The sequence below is a fragment of the Podarcis vaucheri genome, assembly GCF_965113315.1.
Source record: "Podarcis vaucheri genome assembly, chromosome: 2".
NCBI lineage: Eukaryota > Metazoa > Chordata > Lepidosauria > Squamata > Lacertidae > Podarcis > Podarcis vaucheri.
The window spans coordinates 78177767-78195705 of record NC_138760.1 but is presented as its reverse complement, the minus strand read 5'-3'; the positions used below and the strand labels follow the sequence as shown (position 1 = coordinate 78195705).

Here is a 17939-nt window from a genome sequence, read left to right as displayed (position 1 = left end):
TTTAGAGAATTTCTAATTCAAATTCTTCAGGAGCATCTAGACCACTGCAGCAGAGAGCACAACACTTGTCTTTAGCCTCCAAATAAGGAGAAACAACAGCTTGTTGTAGTTGTTTAGTCGTTTAGTCATGTCCGACTCTTCATGACCCCATGGACCAGAGCACGCCAGGCACTCTTGTCTGGAAACAACAGCTACTTACCTTTAAAGCACATTTCCTCCCTGTCGCCTTGTGAAAGCACTCCATTACTTTGCCATTGATGCCAAGGCCCAGCACCCGCTTAGAGATTTTGTAGTCATCTGTGACTGCATGTTTCTTTATTTCCCCCTTGACAGGGACAGCTCCAGCAGGCAAAGGTCTTGTGTTGCTTTTGCTGTCCTCCTGGTCCTCGGGTGGGGGTCCCTGCTGACTCTCGCCTTGTTCCATGGTAGGCAGAAGCAACAAATTCAGAAAAAGAAGTGGCCAGCCCAGCCCAGCCCAGTTCCGCCTCACATTCACCGTCTTCCGCAAGGTACCTCCATCAAGTAGGTCAAGACAAACATTTCAAGGAGCCTGGATCCATTTCCTAGGATTCCACTAAGGGATCACCTTTAAAAAAGAAGAAGTGAACAGGCATTTTTGTTGATTATAAAAAGCATGAGAACATAAGCCCTGCTATGTTAGATCAAAGTCCCATTTAGCCAATATCCTGTTTCTCAGTGGCCAGCCAGATGTTTATGGGAAGCCCTCAGGGAGGACATGAGTACAGCAATACTCTCTCGCTGTTATTCTCCACCAGCTGGTATCCAGAAACAAGTTGCTTCCAATCAAGAGTGGCCAGGAGTAGAAAAGGATAGGGCTCTTGCACCTTTAATCATAGCTGTCAACTTTTCCCTTTTCTTGCGAGGAATCCTCTTTGGGATAAGGGGATTTCCCTTTAAAAAAGGGAAAAGCTGACAGCTATGCCTTTAATGGTTGTATAAAAGAGTGAATTTTGGTATGTGTGGCTTACTAGATGTAGCTTCTGCTAAGCAAATAAACTGCACTAACTGTAACTATGGTGTGGCTTACTAGGCGTACCTTCTACTTACCAAATAAACTGCAGTAACCTGCCCTCTTTTTCACCTTATCACCCCACACTGATCCTGGTGGTAGTTTGTCTCAGGACTCGTAACCATCAATAGGAGAACAATGGACAGTTTTCCATACCAATTCCTCGCCAGGTTCTGTAGTAGGCCATGTGGCTTATAGAAAGCAAGCAAAACAATTCACATGGTAACTTCATGGCATAACATGACTGCAGCAATCAGTTTGACCTGGAGCTGCCAACGTTTTACACTGGAAGGATGTGTGTGCTTTTAACAGTTGTACAACACACAAATTCAGCATGCGAGGCCCTAGCTTTCATTGCGTTCCATGCAAGAAACGCTATTGTTGAATTCCTAACTACTGTGCATTTGCTAAACTTTTGTAAAATAAAAAGTAGCATTAGCAAAGAATGACCGCATTCCTTAACTTGCATTTAAAAAGAAAGAAAGAAAGAAAGAAAGAAAGAAAGAAAGAAAGAAAGAAAGAAAAGAATTAGCTTTATAGCATTCAAACTTCAAGAAAGGCTCATCTCAGACCTCCTGAATGTTGGGATATTTGAGAGGGCCAACACTAAAAACTGGTGAATTTTCTCCATGAAGATAGAAAAACAAGGGAAGAGCCCACATGATACTGTTTTTAGACAATGGTGCTTTGCAGGCAACATATTGTGTTTTATTTTACTTACCGTATTTTTCGTCCCATAGGACGCTACGTCCCATAGGACGCACCTAGTTTTTTTGGGGGGAAATAAAGGGGGAAAAATTCCCTTTATTTCCCCCCCAAAAGCAGGTCGGGGAAACCAAACCAGGTCGAGGAACAGCGGGATGGTGGCGCTGCGCCTCCCCGCTGTCCCCCGAGCTTGTGGGGCTGGTATATGCTTCAGGTATATGCCTCCCGCAGGACTCCCCATGCTGCGGATGTGTTCCCGAAGCGCTCTGCTTTCAGGGTGCCCGGCGCTCTGGGAAGCAGGCTGCTATCCGCAGCCTAGACAGCCCTGCGGGAACTCCCGCAGGGCTGCCTAGGCTGCTGATGTCTTCCTGAAGCCTGGAGAGCGACAGGGGTCGGTGCGCACCGACCCCTCTCGCTCTCCAAGCTTCAGCGAAAGCCTGCATTCGCCCCATAGGATGCACCCAGATTTCCCCTTCATTTTTGGAGGGGGAAAAGTGTGTCCTATAGGGCGAAAAATACGGTATATGCCATTGTTGTTAGTTACCATGGGTGTCTAAGGCAGGACATATACTTAGTAAACAAGATATTTACTTAGTAAACATCATATCTGCAAGTTAGATCAGAGTAATGTCGGTACTTGCACAGGGTAGCAAAATAATGACATAACCAATCCAGCCACCATGGTACCAAATTAACATTTAAATACTTCCTGTTCAGCTTCCAATGTTGGTGCTATTCTGATTGGAGAAGATATTACCTGAGAATGCCCCAAGATCCCAGCAGGCATGGGGAAACTGGGATGGGAAGCTGAAGGAGATTCTTACATTTTGTGGAAATATCCCCATACTCTTACTTTTAACATATATTTAAATTTGGCTACAAGTATTCTGAAGGGACGCGGTGGTGCTGTGGTCTAAACCACAGAGCCTGGGGCTTGCCGATCAGAAGGTTGGTGATTCGAATCCCTATGACGGGGTGAGCTCCCGTTGCTCGGTCCCTGCTCCTGCCAACCTAGCAGTTCAAAAGCACGTCAAAGTGCAAGTAGATAAATAGGTACTGCTCTGGCGGGAAGGTAAATGGTGTGTCCGTGCATTGCTCTGGTTCGCCAGAAGTGGCTTAGTCATGCTGGCCACATGACCCGGAAGCTGTACCCCGGCTCCCTCAGCCAGTAAAGCAAGATGAGTGCCGCAACCCCAGAGTTACCTTTACAAGTATTCTGCATGAAAAAACTGAAGGGCTATGGAAAGGACTGGGCTTTACCATTAAAGATGACTGAACCCTCTCCTTTCTTTCACCCGGGCCACCCCAAACAGCTGTCTTTAAATACAGGGGTGGTGAACCTTGGGACTTCCAGATGTTGTTGTGACTCCCAACTCCCATCAGCCAAAGCTAGCTTGGCCATTAGCCAGGAGTAGTGAGAGTTGTAGTCCAACAACCTCTGGAGGGCCATATGTTCCCCACACCTGGGCTAGACAACCCCAAATCCACCCACTCTCTGACAACAAACGAGGCAGAAGGTTACCTGTTTGTCTAAGTAAGCAAATGTGTAGGAGGCTTCAATAAGTTGCCAGCTTTAAAGCTGGAAAACTCTCCTCATCTCTTTTCAGAGATGTGCACTGGAGTTTCCCCACATGCTGCCTTCCATCATCTCAGGTCACACTGATGGAAAAAGCTTCACTTGATTAATTTTTTTGTTTCTAGGCAGCTCCCGTTTAAAGAAATGGAAACCCCTTCAAGGTCTAAACTGACAACACTCAACTTCACAGCTATGCAGTAGGTGAATAATTCCAGTACAGGAACGGTAGCATGCCAAGCAGCTCACCTGTGCGTGAAGGAAGGTCAGGGAACAGTGCTGGCTCAACGTCGAGATGAGGGGAACCATCTGGATTAGTTAACACATTGAAAGAGTGGTGGGACAGGCAATAGCTTTCCTCGCCTATCCTCCTTCGAAGACAGAGCCAGGAAAGCTCATCACCGTGGCTGTGCTAGGGAGGTAGCACTGATAACAGTAGCAGCACAGCATACACACACACATATCCAGAGGAGGGCAACATGTTTGGGATCTGAGTGCTCATTCTTCTGCATGTCTTGGCTGGGTAAGTTATTGGCAGCTGCTGAGATATCTATCTGCCTGCCCACCCCAGTATGCCAGCCACCTAGAGCGCCCACCCACCAGGAGGCAGCAGCAGAATAATGTGACGCCTAATCCAAATTGTTCCCCACATCGGATGGCCAGGCCAGCATTGCTCTTTGACCTGTCTCTACCCACAGGTGAGCTACTTGGGATGGTACCCCCCCCCCCTTTCCAGGGAGGCAGTGTTGAGGACTGCAACCCCATTGGGTCACCTTGGGCCAGTCATCCACGGTCTCTCAGCCTAACCTACTTGACAAGGGGGTTAAATGGGAAGGGGGAAAGCCATGTATGCTGCCATATGTCCTTGGAGGAAAGGTGGGATACAAACATCATAATTACACCTCAGTGGCCTTATCTACTGAGCTCATTCTGTGCCTTGAAGCTACCTGAAGGAAGGCAGAAAGAAAAGTGGGGAGGGGGGGAGAGATTAAGGCTGCAAGCCTGACTCCACCTACCTGGGAGCAAGCACTTCTGATTAGTCATTGTTAGGACTGCAGCCTTAAATAGTAAAGTTTTCAGGGCTAGATGTTTAAAGTATATGAGAAGGAGTTATCTTAAAATTTTAGTATGAGTTGTTGGAGTTGAGACTGTGTTCAAGATTCTGCTCCTTCCTTGGGGTTTCTAAGTTAAATCTCGTGTGTGTGTGTGTGTGTGTGTGTGTGTGTATGTAAATGGGTGCAAACAGTTTAGGCACCATGCAATGAACAGGTGGCCATTTTACATCCTTACTTTGAGCTGCTTATAAACATAGTACCACTTACTATGTTATTTATTTGTTCCTAGGGCCTTACATTTATTCCACCACGAAACCCAAGGCAGTACACACGTGGTTCCCACACAGTCTTCCACCCGGGCACCGACCAGACCTAGCAAAGTTGTGTCCTCCTCATGTGCCCGGAGACCATACAGGAGAAAAAACGCGGTGGCGGACGAGATCTCCCCAATTTTATTTCTCACAATATCCACACGAGGTTAGGTTAGGCTGAGAGGAGGTGGAGAAAGCGGGAGGGGACCATCTACTGGGAAGCCTCAGGTACAAATATGTCCTGGCCCGCCTGGCACTGCCAGGGAGAAAAGTAGTTCTCGAGGCAAAGAGTCCTCCAACCCACCGAAGTCGCAAAGCCCGAGGAAAGGAGGTTTCCTCAGGTGAGCGGCCAAGGTGGGGGCGGAGGAAGAGAGAACAAAAGCGTGGGAGCGGAGCAGTTGGAGAAGCGCAAGGCGAGAGATGCCGGTGGCGGGAGGGTGGGGGTGTTGTATTACCTGCGTTAAGCGCATGCTCCTCACAGGTGGTCGCTCTGTTGCTGCTCCATCAAACGAGCGGGACGGAAGGAGGGGCGGGGATGGGGGCCAGCAGCCGCGCAGCGCCTCGCCACCTCCGCGGCCCAGCCGAGGCTTTTCCTCGAGCCGCGTAGGGCAGACTTGGGCGGCCGCTCATGTGACTCCCCGGCCCAACCCGGTCCCGGCAGAGGCACCCGCCGGGGAGGAGGGAGGGAGGGAGGGGCATGCGGGAGTGGTGCGGAGCGGGGGGTGGGGGGGAGAGCACGTGCTCCGGGACACCTGGCGGGGGCGGGCGGGCGGAGGGGGCTCCTCTGGTGGCGGCGGCAGGTGGGCGGCAGGACGGAGCCCGGGCAGCGCGAGCCGGGGCAAGACCAATGTGGAAGGCAAGGAGCGGAGGAGAGCAACCTCGGCACGGCTGCCGCTTCGCTCACTGCAAAAAGGGGCAGCCGAGGAAACGGCGGCTCGGCCGGGGCTCGCCAGCTTCGTGGAAACAACTCCATGAAGCAAAGAGCCAGGAGTTCCCCGTTGACCCAAATGGACGGTTCGGCGGGGGCGGGGGGCGCTGCGTTCAAAAGAAGGCGCGCGAAATGGAGCCGATGCTGTTCCCACCCCTTTTTCCCCCTTCCTTGCAGCACATGTCTGCAAAGGGCTTGGCCTGGGAGAAAGCTCCCCTTTGCTCTTCATGCTGTCGTGGTGAATCGCGCTACTGTCTCCGGCTGCTTTGTTTCGCGGTGACGCTTCTCCGTGGCGGAGTTTGCGCTGAGAACAAAGGGGCTCGCGGGAGGGAGAGGGAGCAGCGGCACCCTCGAGAGCAAAGTCTGCAACTGCATCGCCGCGCTCCGAGGGCTTAGCTTTTTATTTGTTTTAAAGGGGACAACTGGAAAGCGGCGGCGGGGGGGTGGAGGGAGAAAGCAACCGCGAAGCGATTTCATGGGCCATGAGACTGCTCAGCGAGGAAGAAGCAGGGGGGCGGGCTATTTACAACAACCCTCTTATTATTCTGTAGCTTTGGGTTCACGCAAACAACACGGATTGTCTACAGCGCGCTGCGCCGATGGTAGCAGAGCAGCACCTGCTGGTCGGAAGTGGGCACGGCCAGGAAGATGCCGGAAGGCAAGCAAGCAAGATGGTGACACTTGCACATTTCAAAGCTATGTCGACTGTGTGTCTTTCCCTTCCGTTATTTTGGAAAGCGAAAAAAAGAGCGGTGTGCTCTGGACACAATATCCTATGGATGTCCAAGGTTGGCTTTTCTTAGTGCCCCCAGGGATGGGGGTGGGGTGGGCTGGATGGTCATTTGCCCCCTGCTGCTTCAAACTCAAAGGGAGCCTCAAATCCAGACACTTGTTAATGCTATGGCGTTTGACAAGGGCATCCTGATCAAATTTGCAGATGACACCAAACTGGGAGGGGTGGCTAACACCCCAGAGGACAGGAACACACTTCAAAACGACCTTGACAGATTAGAGAACTGGGCCAAAACAAACAAGATGAACTTTAACAGGGAGAAATGTAAAGTATTGCACTTGGGCAAAATAATAATAATGAGAGGCACAAATACAAGATGGGTGACACCTGGCTTGAGAGCAGTACATGTGAAAAGGATCTAGGAGTCTTGGTTGACCACAAACTTGACATGAGCCAACAGTGTGACGCGGCAGCTAAAAAAAGCCAATGCAATTCTGGGCTGCATCAATAGGAGTATAGCATCTAGATCAAGGGAAGTAATAGTGCCACTGTATTCTGCTCTGGTCAGACCTCACCTGGAGTACTGTGTCCAGTTCTGGGCACCACAGTTCAAGAAGGACACTGACAAACTGGAACGTGTCCAGAGGAGGGCAACCAAAATGGTCAAAGGCCTGGAAACGATGCCTTATGAGGAACGGCTAAGGGAGCTGGGCATGTTTAGCGAAGCGCTTCTTCCCCGCTGCCCCCGGACGTCTTTTGCAGCAAGGGGCTGCGGGGAGATAGCGATCTCCCCGCAGCCCCTTGCTGCAAAAGAGGTCTGGGGGCAGCGGGAAGCGAAGCGCTTCTTCCCCGCTGCCCTCGGACCTCTTTTGAAGCAAGGGGCTGCGGGGAGATCGCTTCTCCCGGTGCTCCGAAGCCGGGCGGGGGGCAGGGGACACCTCCCGCCGCCGCGGGGACACCTTTTGAAGGCAGGCGGGGGAAGCAAAGACTTTCGCCCCCCGCCCGCCTTCAGAAGAGGTCCAGGACTTCTTCTGAAGGCTGGCGGGGGGCAAAAGTCTTTGTCCCCCCTGCCTGCCTTCCCAGGGGCTTTTAAATCGCCCCGGACAGCGGAGAAGTCCTCCGCTGTCCGGGGCGATTTTAAAATGCTGCCCGCCAGCATTTTAAGATCGCCCGGACAGCGGAGAAGTCCTCCGCTGTCCCGGGGTTTTTTAAAATGCTGGGGGTGGGAAGAAAAGCCCTTGTCCCCCCCCCCCCAGCCTTCAGAAGAGGTCCGGGGACAGACTGTCCCCGGACCTGGTCTGAAGGCGGTTTCCCTAGGAACGCATTAATTGATTTTCAATGCATTCCTATGGGAAACCGTGCATCGCAAGACGAAAAAACCGCAAGACGAGACTTGCAGAACGAATTAATTTCGTCTTGCGAGGCACCACTGTATCCCTTAAGTATTAATAAAACTGCAATGTTTAAAGTTCCCACTACAGTCGTACCTCCGCTTACATATCCCTCTGGATACGTAAACTTTAGGGTGCGAACGCAGCAAACCTGAAGTATTTTTCTGGGTTTCGCCATGTGCGCATGCGCAGAAGCGGTCCTCCAGTTGCGAATTCCTTGGGATGAGGCCAGACCTCTGGAATGGATCCCGTTTGCAACCAGAGGTACCACTGTATTTCTTTGTAAAGAAGAGGATGGGGAGAAAACCAGAACAGGTGGAGACCACACAATTTTTCTCCCAGCAGAAAAGCAGCTTTGACAGCAGGGACCACTTTTGAACCAAAGTGACACTTTTCAAATGCAGAACAACTTGTTCAAGCTCCTGTGACCTCATTGGCTACATCCCTGTGAACTAGCAGCCATACTGGGTCACCACAGGCTAAGGGGCCTTAAAAGCTGCAAGTGGCCTGGGCCTCTGAGAAGGCCTGAGTGCAACAACTCCTAATCCCACTTGGATTGGGATCACTTGTCAAGTTATGAGGTATGTTATTAACTCTCTGCTATGCTCAGTTGCTTTTTGCATTTGCAATACAGGATTTGTATCTTGCTAAGCCTCAGCTTGTTTTGTATTGTGTTAGGGTACAAATTGTTTGTATCCTTATACTGCTATTTAAAAGCAACACTTCATCCGTTTAACTGACTTTTGGACCGGCTTGGCATGCTACTTGGTTAATGGAAAAGGACGGACAAATTTGAGATATTTAACTGTGCTCTGTCAACCAGTTGATCGAACCAGTAACTGATCCTAAAAGCCACTGTTGCAGAATATCGATACATCTCCAGAGAGCCTTTCTGTGCCTCCCCCACCCCAGCAGAATCCTCTCTGCTTGTCTAGACCTGCTGGTAACCTCTGCCCTGGAACCAAGTTCCTCCCTAGATGCAGAAAAGGCCACTGGAGATTAATGGGAGTGTTGTTTTCCCTCTCTAACGAAGCCATTAACCAGTTAGTTATACTGATTAATCAAGACATGCTTTCAGTTTGAGGCAAAAATAATGTGCAGAAATTTGTTTGGGGGGGGGGTTAAATGCTCAGTGAAGACATAAAAGTTACCGTTTCCACAGCAACTGTCCATCAGCGCTGATAAGATTTTTACATCGTAGTAAAATTTTCAGCTTCTAATGTTCAGCATGTTAACTTCACAAGGGAACAAATGATGCTACATTTTTATCAGAACAAGGAGGGCCAGCGAAGATGTTGTATCTAGTCTCATGCACATGAATGTGTGTTTATATTAGGGCATTTCCCCAGTACTCATAATTCCACTTCAATGGGGAGGAGATGAGAGGAAAAGCAAACTGTGTGTGACAGATGTTAATGTTGCTTAATGCACTAATGGGAGAGGCACTAAGACACTGATAATGAGAGCAGCATAAAACCCCATCGGGAATTCAATTAAATGCCTTGGGGATCAAACCGGATTTTGCATTCTGCACATCAGCAGCTATATGGGTTAGGACAGAAGTTACAAGTACTAATGAATCCTCTTTCCTTAAAATACAAGATGAGCACTCGCTTAGGTTACTAGAATCATTCTGTTAAAACTGGAAAAAAATAAAAACCCTGTACAGATGAAGGAAAGGTTGGTATGTCCAGGCTGTGAGAGGATCCCTATTATATCTATAATCTTTGCACAAAAGGAAGGAAGTGAGATGTGGCTTTTTCTGTTTGAATGCTGCAGCAATAGGAGAAACTGAATGGTGGACTTGTCTATTTCAAGGCAACTCTTGATACTAGAGCCTTCTCACATCATTTGTGAATATGAGGTGTTAATACTTAGGTCAGTGATTTACCTTGATCAATAATTCAAAATTATTATTAATAGCTTCATTTTTATATGCTTTATATTTTTAAGTAAAAAAATCTCATTGGTTTATAACACATTAAAACATCAAATAAAAAGATCCAGAATAAAACATTACTAAAGAAAATGAAATACAAAGTATATGTTGAAAGCAACATAATTAACAGGAAACTGACATATGATCTTAAAGATTTCAAAACATTACAAAAGATGTAAACGACAGGATGCACATTTATTGCATGATGATGAGGAACCGTTAGTGAGCACTGTTTGGGTTTGATCAACCAGCTACAAATCCACCTAACTAACCTAATCCGGCCCACATTTTACCAGTTTCTCCACATAAATATGGGGAACTTTGTAAAGAAAAGGAAAAAAACCTGATTGAAATCAAGATACACTACTCCCACAGTATTCCCCTGATCCACCAAGCTTGAATCAAAAAAAGAAACGAGATTCATCTGGCATGACTTGCTTTTGAGAAACCCATTCTGGGCCTTAGTAATCACAGCATCCTTTTCTAAGTGCTCACAGATCAACTTTAATTATCTGTTCCATGACCTTTATTGGTATTGACATCAAGTTGACTTGTTAGTAGTTATCTGGGTCTTCTTTCCCCCCTTTTTGAAGATGGAGACAACATTTGCCAAGCTCCAGTCTGCAGGGACCTCACCTGTTCTTCAATAATTCTCAAGGATTATAGACAGAGGCTCTGCGATTGCATCTGCAAACTTCTTTAGTACCCTTGGTTGCAGCTCATCAGACCCTGGAGATTTGAATTCATTTAAAGTAGTTAGGTGTTCCCTTACCACCTTTTTTCCTATCTTTGGCTGCTGCTCCCTCCTTCCATCATATATTCTGTGATCACCAGGTTAGGCACTTCTTTCCTTTTGGGTGAAGACAAGCAAAGGAAGTGTTAAGCAGTTCTGCCTGTCGCCCAATAGCATTTCTCTGCCTTCTCCATGCAGAGGGCTTACTATTTGCTTGTTCTTCCTCTTGCTTCTAGCATAGCCAAATAAACCTTATTATTATTATTATTATTATTATTATAATTTTTTTTATTGGTTTTACAACATTTTTTAAACAGTACAAACATATAAAAAGACAAACAAACATGTATAATTTCATAACCTTTTTTTTCATAACCCTCATTTCTCGGACTCCCCCATACCTCCCCTTTCTGCATCCCAATTTCCAAAGTTGTTTCAGCAGCTTCTAAATAATTTTATCAATTATGTGTCCTCTTAGTCTTTTCTTCGGCTTAATCTTATGTCACTGTAATCCCTTTTTCTTTCTCAACACCTCGACATTTTAACATTCATCAATTTTGTAATAGTTCTTAAGATAAACTTTAAATTTCTTCCAATCCTCTTCCACCGTCTCTTTTCTCTGATCACGGATTCTGCCAGTCATCTCAGCCAGTGTCATGTAGTCCATCACTTTCATCTGCCATTCTTCCCTGGTGGGTAGATCTTGTGTCTTCCAATACTTTGCAATAAGTATTCTTGCTGCTGTCGTAGCATACATAAAGAAAGTTCTATTATTATTATTTTTAACCTCTCTTGCAAGCCTGAGCTCATTCTGAGCGTTAGTCCTCCTGAACTGCAACAGTTAGCTAATGACTATAGTGTATTTAGGATATAAGGTTTTATTTTCACACAAACACACTCATATGTATATAAAACTCAATCATAGGATGCATGGGCTTACAGCATCAACCTCTTTGAAGCTCAATCAGAGCAAATGGCAATCTGAAGAAAAACCAAATTGTCATTTGCTCCAATTGAGCTTTAAAGGGCTGGTTTTCGTGGGAAAAACTCAGACATGGAGTTTGAAAGCATGGACCTGTAACTGGAAGGCGCAAGGCAAAAGGCAAGTACGGATAACCCCTAGTTAAACTATGGAATTCACTTCCACCAGATGTGATGGCCACCAGCTTAGACAGCTTTAAAAGAGGATTAGACAAATTCATGGAGAACAAGGTTCTCAATTCCTAGTGAAGATAGCTGTATATTCCACAATCAGAAGAACCATGCCTCTGAATACCAGTTGCTGGAAAGCAATAGGAGTAAAGAGCATTTGAACTGGTGTCCTGCTTGTGGTCTTCCCAAAGGCACCTGGTTAGCCACTGTGAGGAACAAGATGTTGGACTAAATAAGTCTTTGTTCTGATCCAGCAGCACTCTTTTTATGTTAATATATTCATTTTAACATGGGATGAAGTCCAGGTATTCCTGCTGTTGCTTTTGTACCAGAGAACTCACAGAAAAACCTTTGAGATAAATGTGAGATTGAAGTCAATTCTTCTCAGTAAAATATATTCCTCAGGTGAGCACAAAGTCCTTACAGCATATTGCAAGGGTAGTACATTTTTCTTATCTCTGTTTAGGTCAAAGATCCAGTTTCTAATACTTCACCTATTACTACTGGCTTTTTATACTGGTGATTAATATTGTACATTTAGTATATAATAAATAGAAGGTATACAAATGTAAATGAGGAACTGCTGCAAAATCTTACAAGGAAATGGATAAACAGTTCTAACTTTGGATTGCAACCAGGGGAAGTTTCTTTGGTGGTGTGGCTAACCTTCAGCCCTCCCCCCGCATCATAGAAACCAGTTCCTAGGGGCCAAAGTCCCTTCACCTCCCCCCTAAAATATTTGAGGGGCAAAGTTGATAGGCATTGCCATTCAAATGGTGTGTATGTGCCACGTATTGTGATCGATTATGGGGGGTGGGGCTTACCTGGTTTCCCCAATATTTTATTCAAGTTGGCACCTCCACCCCCAATCCATCTACCCATTGTTTTCTTTTGTGCAGATGCTCTATACTCTGAGCCAGTTAACATTTTACCATTTTCCTGCCCAGCTTGTTCTTGCAGCAACAAAAGTGCTAGGTCATAAATTCCTTTGAGTTAGCAATGAACCATTGCCACTTGGGAACAGAGAGAAGACTAGCCTGGTTCCTTCGGCTGTATTTGTTTGCACCTCATAGGAGTATTCCCCAAATAGTGCTGTGACCTCAAATCCAGATCTCAGATCTTCCTTTAGATATATATTTATTGTGATAAAAATCAAACCCTTTGTAATTTCCTTTGTGCTCATAGGGATTCAAAGAGCTAAGGATTCCTGTGAGACAGGGATGAAGGATATGTTGATGGGCCCGTAGGAGTTGTGAGTGCCATAGGATCTTTTCACTCATTTGAATTATATTTATTGATGTTCGCTTTTTATTTTTTTGAAGATTTGGAAAGTAGAAGTGCCCAGAAGGCAAAAGTTCCCTTTCTTCTTTAATCTTTCATGAGTCTGGAAATTAAATATTAATTTAAAGTTTATTTTGCTAAAGGCCCTTATTTGACAACTTCCAAACTTTAAATCAGTTCCCCTCAACTGTGTTAGTAGTTTATCACATTCTAGCTTTTGTAGCATAGTTCTTTGAGTCTTGATTCACAGGTAACCATGATATGTAATCTGTTTGTTTGAATGTCTGGCCCTAGCCCAGCAGCCCATGGGTTGTTCTCTGGCAGCAAACCATGTTTTGAAGCCTTGGTTTGCTGTTGGCTAATGATCAAAGGCTTGTGTGAACTTTTGTCTGAACCCAACAGCCTTGCGTATCATTGGTTTGTTTGGCCATCCCACTCCAGACGCTTGCCAAGCTTCAAAGCCAGCTAGAAATTAAACCAAGCTTTGGTGGAACAAGCAGAAGACAGAATCTGGATTCAAGATGACCTTAACAGATTGGAGAACTGGGCCCATACTAACAAAATGAATTTCAGTAGGGACAAATGTAAGGTTCTACATTTAGGCAGGAAGAACCAGCTGTACAAATATAAGATGGGGGAGGACACCTGGCTTGCTAGTAGTACATGTGAAAAGGATCTAGGTGTCTTCGTGGGCCACAAGCTTAACATGAGTCAACAGTGCAATGCAGCAACGAAAAAAGCTAATGCTATTATAGGCTGCATCAACAGAGGTATATTACTTCAAGAGAAGTAATAGTTCCACTCTATTCTGCCTTGGTTAGACCATACCTATAGTACTGTGTCCACTTCTGGGCACTACAATTTAAAAAGGATATCGCCAAGCTGGTATATGTGCAGAGGAGGGGAACCAATATGATAAAGGGTCTGGAAACTAAGACTTATGAGGAATGGTTGAGGGATATGGGTATGTTTAGCCTGGATAAGAGGAGACTGAGAGGCGATATGATAGCCATCTTCAAATATCTAAAGGGCCCTCACATGGAAGATGGAGCAAGTTTGTTTTCTCCTATTCTGGAGAAAACAATTGTTTAGAATGCTGGACTCGTTTGAACAGAAGCACACCTTCATTGGTGCCTGGCCTGTTGCAAAGTCTTTGCAGTTGCCACTTCCTTGCTTGTAAGGTGTGCAGCTTAAGGGGTGGAATGTCACTTCCTCACTTCATGTATGCGGCCTGGGGGTGGGCTGACTTGTATGCTGTTGCAGCAGTTGCCTTGCTTCTGTTGAGGCACAGAGTAGTGGATGGTTCATCACCTTGCTTCCTTGTTCAGGGAGTGCAGGGTGATGGATGGCTGTCAGGGGCTGGGCAGAGGAGGAGGAATGGTGGAGACCGCCTTCCCATCCTGACCCTTCCAGGGAGGAGGAAAAGGAAGACAGTATAGATTTACAACAGGGGTTTATGGGAGGTCACAGCTCAGAGACAGATGAGGGTGAAAGTTGGGAAATAATGGGAGATGAGGAGCAGGCAGAGCCAGAGCAGCTGGCTGACACATTACCACTAGAAAGCATTCCAGATTCACCATCCCCCAGAACCCGGTGAGCCTTAAAAGTAGGAGAGCAAAGAGCTCAAAGACAGGGGGGCACTTAGCGGCACCCATAGAGGAGATAATGATGTTGACAAATGAGGAAGTGGGACAGCAAGGGGGTGGATATTCATTCAGGAGAATGCCATTACCCAAGAGGCTGGGTTCTATAGCCACTCTCTGTAAAATCTGAAATAAAGAAGGACTGTAATAATTTTTTGTCTTTATACTTTCCTGGGAGCCAGTGACAGCATCCTGACAGTGACATGCACAATGCAGCAGCAGCCACCAACATACCTGAAGCCCTGCAACTATTGGAGAACCTCGGACTTAACCCTCCACCAGAATGGCAACCATCAGATCCACCGAACAACAACCAAGATGAAAATACAGCGAACGACTGGACGACAGTCAACAAGGGAAAGAAGAAACAACAGAAACAACATGGCAGTGCAAACCAAGATAGTCAAGTACCTCTCACAGAACAGCCCTGCCAAACACACAACACAAGATTATGAACCAACTTCAGCTAAAGCCACACACCACAGATTGACAACCCTACAACATCAACTAATGCCAAATGAAGCACACAGAAACTACCTCAAAGCAATGGACTGGTGAACCCCACTTTTTTATTTCCTCTCCTCCCCCTTGCTATCCACAGAGACCCCTCCCACAGCAACACCAACCCAGATGACACTCACCACTGCCACCCCTCCCGCCCCATGCCTCCATAGGCCAACCCAGATGACACTCCTCCAATCTCTCCAACTCCACCCACCCCAACAACCCATCACCCCAACCACACGCACCCCTCGCTCCAATAACTATACACAAAAAATAAGCACACAAACAAAAATAGAGCCCACCTCCGCCCCCAACCTCTCCGTCCCCTTCCTCACATGAAAAAAGCAAAATACGCAGGTAAAAGAAGGAAAACAGAAAAAGGTGAACTCATACTAACTAAAACAACACCCCAACCCCAATTAAATAACCAGCAAACAGGCTAAAAACTGACAAATAACTAACATAATGATGGCACCCGAGCGTGCCCATACTCACATCCCTACCCTAATACCCCAGCAAATCAATAATGTTGTTAACAATACTGACATTGTTTATAAACTTTATACCCAACACAAGTGCCCCAAAGGCGCTTGGCACTGTCTCACTGATCCACCCCTATCACAAGCGAAAGGGAGGATGGCCTGTTCTCAAACAAGGCCATCCATGTCAGCTGAGACACAGGACCAGGACCAACTGGCTGGGAGCCAAATGGTCCAAGCTACCACAAACAAACACCTATATAACTACCTATAGGCTACTCTCTATAACCTACCCCCAATCTTCAGTCCATCCCTAACTTTAACCTCCTACCCCCACCCACCACACTATATGTCAGCACAACACACAGGTTCGATAGACAATATAAGGTGAGAAACACAGAACAACCCAGACGGGTTGGCAGGGAATCACCCTATAAAAAAGACATACAAAAGCAATTACACTAAATGCGAGGGGATTGATAAACTACAAGATATTCACATCAGTCCTTGCTAACTGCCTAAAAATCTTCCTACACAAACTAATCACCCCAGACCAGGCAGGCTTTGTCCCTGGTCACAACATAACAGACCCCATTAGGAAACTACTGAATCTGGGAGAACACAGCAAAACGACCAAACTCCCTCTGATGATCATGTCCCTAGATATCCTTAAAGCCTTTGATTGCTTAGAATGGAAAGGAGTATTACCTAACATGAAATTTGGCCCCAACTTCCTACAAATCCTCAAAGAAATTTACTCCCAAGCCTTGACAAAATGCAGAATTAACAATATGGACTCCAGTACCATAGCAACCCAAAGAGGCACAAAATAAGGATGCCCACTGTCTCCCTTCCTATTAATCTTGGCCCTGGAACCCCTAGCAGTCCGACTCCAAGCAGCCCCAGATATCAAGGGTGTGGAAATAAAAGGTAAAAGCTACAAACGAGGGCTCTTCACAGATGACATGATGGTCACAACACCAGACCCCATAAGCACAGCAACCACCCTAACATTTGCAATGGCATCAGGCCTACAAGTAAACTTTGCAAAATCTGAGGCTATGTGCTTCAACATCCCCCACCTCCCGCATACCCAAAAGGAATTCACCAACATCACTGCTGTACCAAATTCAGGTACCTAGTGGTTCAAATAACCAGAAACTTCAACAAACTGTACTTCCACAATTACAAGCCCCTGTGGCGACAAATAACAGAGACTTGAGGAAATGTAACAACACCAACTTCACCCTCTCAAACAAAATAGCCATGATCAAAATGATCACCCTCCCAAAACTAACCTATTTATTCTAAACCCTCCCAATCTGGATTCCCTCAACCCAGCTCCAGAAGTGGCAGATGGTATCAAATTGTATGGGAAACGCCCTTACTAGAAAAGCTAAGCAATAAACTGAAACTGATACGGGGACAAATAAAAGAGGGCACCTTCAACCCAGTATGTCTCCCCTTTATCACATACCTGAAGGAGCATCTCCACCCCCATCGTTCAGCCCGGACACTGAGATCCAGTGCTGAGGCCTTCTGGCGGTTCCCTCATTGCGAGAAGTGAGGTTACAGGGAACCAGACAGAGGGCCTTCTCGGTAGTGGTGCCTGCCCTGTGGAAAGCCCTCCCTTCAGATGTAAAGGAAATAAGCAGCTATCTTATTTTTAAAAGACATCTGAAGGCAGCCCTGTTTGGGGAAGTTTTTAATATTTAATGCTGTATTGTTTTTAACACTCGACTGGAAGCTGCCCAGAATGGCTGGGGAAACTCAGCCAGATGGGCGGGGTATAAATTATTATTAATATTAATATTACACATTTCAACAAGAAAACAAGAACCCACTGACAGCATACAAACCAATATGGCTTACCTGATCCAACAAACCCTCCCCCCTCATAAATGCAAACAAACCCCACTGCAGTTAACCAGAGACAACCAACCACACCCTGCCCCCCAATACCTCCCACTACCAAGGAAATGTAACAGATAGAAAGAGAACCTTCCCAGTTGATGCTGACACAAAAACCACACACGTACTCTATACAAAAGAATATAAACTCACCACCTCACCTCTCGTCTCCCCCCTCTTCTTCCCCAACCTTATCCTATACTCAACACTAATGCCTCACAACAAATGTCACTGGTTTGTAAGAAAGACTGTACAACCTGAAAAAAGAGACAAGGCATGTGCTTTTGTAAACCAATAAAATCTTTAATAAAAATATTTTTTTTAAAAAAATAGTTATTGTGGAGCTGGAAAATGCCATCCAAGAAGAGTCAACCAAAATGATCAAGGGGCTGGAACAACTCCCTTATGAGGACCGGTTATATAGCATTTGGTGCTTTAGAGAAAAGGCAAGTAAGGGGTGGGGGGACGCAATAAGAGATGTGTAAAATTTGGTGGGCAGAAAGTGGGTAGATGATCATTATTCTCCCTCTCTTGTAATACTACAACCTGTGGTCATCCCATGAAGCTGAAT

The 17939-nt window shown here is 46.2% G+C and overlaps 1 protein-coding gene and 1 long non-coding RNA gene across 2 annotated transcripts in view; one reads left to right on the top strand and one right to left on the bottom strand.

Annotated features, from left to right (window-relative positions):
* MAPKAPK3 (MAPK activated protein kinase 3) overlaps positions 1-5303 on the bottom strand; it is a 71741-nt gene extending 66438 nt beyond the window's left edge. The window contains exons 1-2 of the mRNA XM_082214570.1: positions 5130-5303; positions 200-586 (exon numbers count right to left, since the gene is read on the bottom strand). Coding sequence (XP_082070696.1) covers positions 200-424 — 225 coding nt within the window. The 5' untranslated portion in view covers positions 425-586; positions 5130-5303. The remainder of the gene's footprint in view (positions 1-199; positions 587-5129) is intronic.
* Positions 5304-7783: 2480 nt separating this feature from the next.
* On the top strand, positions 7784-17681 carry LOC309527747. Its single transcript, XR_014217332.1, has 2 exons — positions 7784-8307; positions 14657-17681. It is a non-coding gene; the product is annotated as an uncharacterized lncRNA (long non-coding RNA).
* The last annotated feature ends 258 nt before the right edge of the window (positions 17682-17939 follow it).